The following is a 6,783-nucleotide window of genomic DNA, read 5'->3' as shown; positions in this document are numbered from 1 at the left end:
TGCTTCCGTTTGGTTCCTAGAGTAAATGGTAAACCAGTCGTCATTAACACAGATACAAAGTCCTAAACTCCGCCCATTTCTACAATGTATCTTCTTAAAATCATATTTTAACCCTAACCTTCACCACACTGCTAACCCTAAACTAACATAGGGAGCCGAGTCCTCACATCCGTTTTCCACAGGAAATGTGTACATTTATATAATACTGTATCTCTGAAAACATCCTCTTACTGCTAACGCTGCTGCGGGTGGCCTAAACCTAACTTTCAATTACGACCAAAAAGCTAAGTTTTGTTTTCAGGATTTTTTACCAATTTTGACTGTGTTTGTGTTATCTATTGGAAATCCGCTTTCATCTGTTGCAAAACGTTTGTAACAGATGAAATGTTTCGCTACGGAATTCGACTAATGAATACACCCAGTTGTATTGAACGTAACAATAGGTCCCCCAAATTGACAGCTGAGAGAGAAGAAATGGCGATGCTAGGATCCTTTAGCTCTGCACAGCAGAAGAAAAATGTTTCTGGAGGCGACAGGGACGTGACAGAGTTCCTCTGCCCGGTTTGTCTGGAGATTTTTGATAGCCCTGTCACAACACACTGTGGACATACGTGAGTATCTTTACACAAATATATATTTTTGTCTGTTAACGTAGCTGGCTAGACATCGTCCAAGTTCAAGCTAACGAGCTGTCTAACGTTAGCAATTTGGCAAAACTAGCCAGCCCACCAGCAAGATCTGTTGTGAGCTGGCTAGCTAAACGATTGAACATGTATGTACACCCATAAGGTAACTATTTCTGACAGGAATTAATAATTAGTTAGCCATTGTTTATTTTGGCATTCAATGTTATGTTTGTAAGATATTCGTAAGTTCATAAATCTGCTTTACGTTCAGTTTTGTTTACGTCAAGAAATGGGGTTCAAGAATCGTGGGTTTTGTAGTTGAATGATGTGTGAAATTCATTAATGTAGATCTTTAAAGAACTACAAAACCCAATGTCGTCAAATGACAGGACTTTTCCTCGGTGACGGAAGTGCATTTAGTTATAAAACATTCGCACCGTCATTGAATTTCACAAAGTAAAGTGTGAAACTGTCGGTGATGAACAGAGGTCTAACTTTAATCATATGCATCATTGTTTGTTTGTGTGACGCCAGACGTATACCATTCAGTTTCGTTTTCCTTCTGTATTGAACAATTCGTTGGTATTACATTACCTATAAATAGATGTTTGCTTTCATTTTAGCGGAATAAACTCCATTCCGTGGTGAAGGAAGTTTCTGATTAACTAAACCAATGTCTAGCTCCGACTAAATCGATTCGCTCAAGGTCAATACTTCAAAAACATTTTATTATGAAACGCCCAGCTTGTCTATGTTTGCCCTCTTTAGTTGCGTGCCATTCTTTGTCTGTTGAAATCCATACTTTTTCAATAAACGTTCATCTAATACTGCCATTGAATGTTTGCTAATTGCTGTTGCCCAAAGACGGCAACTCGGCGCATGTGCCCATTGAATCTCAACAAGGAAACAGTCGGTGGTGGTATTTGATTAACGTTTATTTAAATAGAAAGTATGGATTTCAGCAAAGAAAAGCACACTACAGAGGACAAACATGGCTATAAGACGGGCGTTTCATAATATTAAATTATTGTAAGTATTGACCTTGGCAAATTGGTGTAGCCGGAACTAGATTCCACCAAGCCTGGTCTCTACTCCACGCCATTGAAATTCATCAGAAACTTTCTTCACCGTGGAGTTCAGTCTGCTACTTGCATTTTAGCCAATGAATGATTTTCTACACTTCCACTCTCCTTTCCATTCTCTCCCTCCAGGTTTTGTCAAAGTTGTCTGCAGGCGTGCCTGCGGCCCCAAAAGCCAGTGTGTGCCGTGTGCAGGGCAGCACTGGGTCACTGGGCCAAAGCCACTGACCTAGATGCCCTCATACACACCTCTGTGGCGGCCTGCAAGGGCTGTGGAGCACAGGTGTGTCTGTGTATAGCATGCTGTCATTTTGTAAAACAATGTGAATAGTCAAGGGAATTAGGACGAGGGAGTGAATTTTATATACAGTGTATTCAGACATTTTTACATTTTTACATTTTAGTCATTTAGCAGACACTCTTATCCAGAGCGACTTACAGTAGTGAATGCATACATTTCATTGCATGCATTTTTAATTTTTTATTATTATTATTTTTTCTACTGGCCCCCCGTGGGAATCGAACCTACAACTCTGGCGTTGCACACACCATGCTCTACCAACTGAGCCACAGGGAAGACCACTTGACTTTTTCCACATTGTTACATTACAGCCTTAATCGAAAGTGTATTTCCCCCCCCCCCCCCCTCCATCTACACACGATACCCCTTAATGACAATTGTTGCAAATGTATTAAGAAGGAACTGAAATGTCACATTTACATAAGTATTCAGACCCTTTACTCAGTACTTTGTTGTAGTACCTTTGTCAGCGATTACAGCCTTGAGTCTTCTTGGGTATGACACTACAAGCTTGGCACACCTGTATTTGGGGAGTTTCTCCCATTTTTCTCTGCAGATCCTCTCAAGTCTGAGGTCCTGAGTGCTCTGGAGTAAGGTTTCATCAAGGATCTCTGTACTTAAATCCGGTCATCTTTCCCTCGAATCCTGACTAGTCTCCCAGTCCCTGCCTCTGGAAAAACATCCCCACAGCATGATGCTGCCACCACCATGCTTCACCAAAGGGATGGTGCCAGGTTTCCTCCAGATGTGACGATTGGCATTCAGTCCCGACAAATTCAATCTTGGTTTCATCAGACCAGAGAATCTTGTTTCTCAGAGTCCTTTAGATACCTCTTGGCAAACTACAAGTGGGCTGTCGTGCCTTTTACTATGGAGTGGCTTCTGTCTGGGCACTACCATAAAGGCCTGATTGGTGGAGTGCTGCTAAGATGGTTGTCCTTCTGGAAGGTTCTCCCATTTCCACAGAGGAACTGTCAGTGACCATCGGGTTCTTGGTCACCTCCCTGACCAAGGCCCTGCTCCCCCTATTGCGCAGTTTTGGCTGGGCGGCCAGCTTTAGGAAGAGTGTAGGTGGTTCCAAACTTCTTCCATTTAAGAATGGAGGCCACTGTGTTCTTGGGGACCTTCAATGCTTCATTTTTTTATTTTTTTTACCCTTCCCCAGATCTGTGCCTCGACACAATCCTGTCCAGGAGTTCTACGGACAATTCCTTCATCCTCATGACTCAAGTTTTGCTCTGATATGCACGGTCAACTGTGGGACCTTTTTATATAGACAGATGTGTGCCTTTCCAAATCATGTCCAAATCAATTGAATTTAACATAGGTGGACTCTAATCAAGTTGTAACAACATCTCAAGTATGATCAATGGAAACAGGATGCACTTGAGCTCAATTTCGAGTCTCAGCAAAGGGTCTGAATAGTTAGGTAATTGAGGTATTTCTGTTTTCATTTTTGGTAAATGTGCAAACATTTCTTAACCTGCTTTTGCTTTGTCATTATGGTGTGTGTGTATTGATGCTACATTTTTTTATTTAATCCGGATCGGTCTGAATGCACTATTTGTATATGTGCACAAAAGTATATGCCTATGTTTCTGAATATACTGCACTACCATTAGCACTGAGCCTGGTTCCTCCTTGTCTCTCTCAGGTTGGCCTGTCCCAAATGAGAGGCCACACGGCAGCCTGCTCCAAGTACCAGGAGTACATTGAGGAGGGGGTGAGGACCACTGCCCAGACCCAGCCTAACATTATCGGGTGAGACGGGGATGGTGTAGCCTGAGTGATGGCACAGCAGCTTTGAAATGCTGTTCAATCATCCACTAATGGACTTAAAGTAATTCATATGGGTTGATCATCAACCCATCTTTATAGGTTATCAACTTTGTATTGGCTCTAAATATCCATTTCTTTTTTTAAATTGACTATTGCATTAACACTGAGTTTCATAGTGAAGGGCACAGACCCATAGATGTGCTGGTTGTTTAGCAACAACACAGATGGGGTTGGCTTAGATTGTTTAAATATAGTTTACATGTCGTCTCCAATGTTTATTGAAAACATAAATACATTTGAACTATGAGCACTTGTAGTCTCTCAAATGCATTGTTACAGTTGTTGGTTAGCTAGTGATTTTTCTTTTTGCCATAGTAGCATAGACATAACATCCGTCACATTTCAAAACAAGACATAGTATGGAGAACTAGCTGAAACGAGCTACCTCTGTTGCTAGCAATCTGGCCGTCCATAATCACAACACACCGCCTTCTGCCCCACATTTGTTTTTCCAGATTTGTCAGCTAGCTCGTCTATAGACACCATGGTCATATATAATACAAAGGAAGCAGTGCTTTAGCCTATCCAACATGTCCTCATTCCCCTTCCCCTCTGTCTCTCCAGCCCTGTGCACAACCCCTTCACCTTCTGCCCCTACTGTAACTGTCCCCCTCTGTCTCCAGCCCTTTGCCGAATCGCTTCACCTTCTCCTGCCCGTATTGTAACTGCCAGAACCTTGACCAGGACGGCCTGGTGGAGCACTGCACTTCCCAGCATGCCCGGGACACGCGCCACGTGGTAAGGGGTCCTCACTGATATGTGACCCACCTGATAATTGCCTCCCCTCCAGCATTTTGTTTTGTTCATTGCGTGAGGACAAAGATGGTGTGTTACTGTTAATGCATGCAGTCTGTGACAGCCTGCTTCAGCCACGGGTGTAACATGAGATGTTGCATAGAAAGAGCGAGAATGATGGAGGGAGAGAATAAGGGAGAGCTTGACAGAAAGCCAAGAGGAAAACAAGATGACAGAAAGATGGGGGGATGGAATAGGGATGGCTTGTAAAACCAGGTGCTTTGGGATGTGTGCGTATGGTGTGATTCTTTTGGAGCCGCTCCACTGTGCTCCTCAATCATTCTGCAGAGCACGTCCTAAATCATCACACACAGCTATCTGCCAGGACCCTGTATGACTGACTACCTTACAGAGTCCCCTCCTAGCCGCTGACGGTCACACACACTTTAGTGTTATAGCGGGGAAAAGGAAATAATACCTGCCAAGGTGTATATACATAGCTTGAGACTTTCTAGAAGCAGGGCATGGTGTGGTGGAGGATGGGGGGCATGAGAACGTCTAGGTGTGTCACAGCGTTTACGTTAGCCGGTAATTGACTGCTTTTGGCTGATTAAAAAAAAATTATAGACTTGCAATTGTCTCAACTGGTACCAGCCCACGCCAGTCAGTCCGTGAAAGACTCCACTGTGTGCTCACAGGGAAGAAGTGTTGAAAAAAATGCTATATAGATTTTCCATATCAGTGCCCTTCACCATTAATTATATTTTGCTAGATTAATCTACCTAAAATATAATTTACAGAAATGTCATACTGCTCCACCAACAAGGAGTATTTAGGTGATTGATGCATCTTACTTCTCTTCCTTAATCTGGTTTAGTAGCTAAAAAAAACTGGTGCAGAACGTTGAGTACTAAAGTGAGACTGAGATCTTGTTGTTATTTGGGGTGACCATGTCTAATCACTGCTGTTTCATCCATGGCAATGCTGCTCTCCTTTCTCTTATTTTGCTCAATATTTACGGTACTCGCTGAAGTTCACTCAAACGATTAATTTAGACCAGACGTTTATTTGAAACGGGTGTTCATTTGTTGAAATGTGTGTCGCTGTTAAAAGGGACTGGTGGCTCTTTCAGACTCGGCTCAATAATCCTTGCAGTCACTTTCATGTGGTGTAATCGGCAGCGGGCACTCCTAAATAAGCATTAGCCTACGTGAGACAGCATTCAATTGGCTGTCTATTACATAAAGCCTGTAAAAATCTGGATGTACATTTGACGGAAAGGCTGGCGTGAGTGTACATGTGTATTGCTGCTTTAACACAATGTGTTTTTAATGTTACTTGTGAGGGTGAGCTAAAGACTCGTGTCCAGATGAATAATGTTTTATTCTGTTGCAGGTGTGTCCTATCTGTGCCTCTATGCCTTGGGGAGACCCTAACTACAGGAGCACTGACTTCTTCCAGCACCTCAAGATTAGACACACCTTCTCTTATGACACCTTTGTCGTAAGTGGATCTTAAGACGCAGTGGCCACAATTCAGTTATTGTACACATCTGTTTTATTATTTAATTATTCCCCCTCTCCTCCTTTCTCTACAGGACTACTCCACAGACGAACACACTATGATCCAGGAGGCTCTACAGCGCTCCCTCATGGAGAACTGAGGTGGTGTATGTCTGGAGGAAAAGGGGATTTGGGTGGGGGGGAATTGCACTGCACCCTCCTTGAGCTGGGCTAGTGGTGTAACCATAGGCAACAGAATATTAAGGGTGGGTGCAACTTCCTGCCTGCATAACCAGGAAGCTTTGAGCCCTACCGAACAACTCCTCTTATCACTTTAATATTAGACAATTATCTTTCCAACATAAATAAACCAATACAAGTTGAACACAGTTAATGTGCTTTCTGGTGTAGGAGTGGTAGAAGAGTGATGTCCCTGTATCGCTCCAGGGAAGCGTGTTGTAAGATCATTCATAATCCACTGAGTCATTATGATTTGATCTGTTCATTGATAACATTGTCATGTAGGCCTAATGTACCTGACTCCCAAAGTTATGTTAGTTTGCTACTGTTGATTCTGCAATAAGAGGCTTTGACCACTAGGTGGCTACCCTTTGCCAACAAAATGCAATGAGACTTTGTTCTTCAATGCGAGAAAGCATTGTAAGATGTAAACTGCCAGTAACTCTTATTCCAGGAGGAAT

At 42.8% G+C, this 6,783-nt stretch overlaps 1 protein-coding gene across 1 annotated transcript; it reads left to right on the top strand.

The window, feature by feature from the left end:
* Positions 1-203: 203 nt before the first annotated feature.
* rnf114 (ring finger protein 114) lies at positions 204-6,249 on the top strand. The gene is made up of 6 exons (XM_014134658.3): positions 204-611; positions 1,838-1,988; positions 3,661-3,767; positions 4,469-4,583; positions 5,976-6,083; positions 6,178-6,249. Exons 1-6 carry the CDS (start codon positions 385-387, stop codon positions 6,241-6,243), a joined length of 774 nt encoding a protein of 257 aa, XP_013990133.2. The 5' UTR covers positions 204-384; the 3' UTR covers positions 6,244-6,249.
* The last annotated feature ends 534 nt before the right edge of the window (positions 6,250-6,783 follow it).

This window comes from Salmo salar, chromosome 13 (genome assembly GCF_965601325.2).
Source record: "Salmo salar chromosome 13, fSalSal1, whole genome shotgun sequence".
Lineage (NCBI taxonomy): Eukaryota > Metazoa > Chordata > Actinopteri > Salmoniformes > Salmonidae > Salmo > Salmo salar.
This window is presented reverse-complemented; position numbering and strand designations above follow the sequence as displayed.

What these genes read in the sequence shown, in the direction of transcription:
- rnf114 (XM_014134658.3), top strand. Translation starts at nt 385, where the DNA reads ATGTTTCGCTACGGAATTCGACTAATGAATACACCCAGTTGTATTGAA. An exon ending in ACAACACACTGTGGACATAC is followed by an intron (nt 612 to 1,837) that starts GTGAGTATCTTT and finishes CTCTCCCTCCAG; the next exon opens with GTTTTGTCAAAGTTGTCTGC. An exon ending in GCAAGGGCTGTGGAGCACAG is followed by an intron (nt 1,989 to 3,660) that starts GTGTGTCTGTGT and finishes TGTCTCTCTCAG; the next exon opens with GTTGGCCTGTCCCAAATGAG.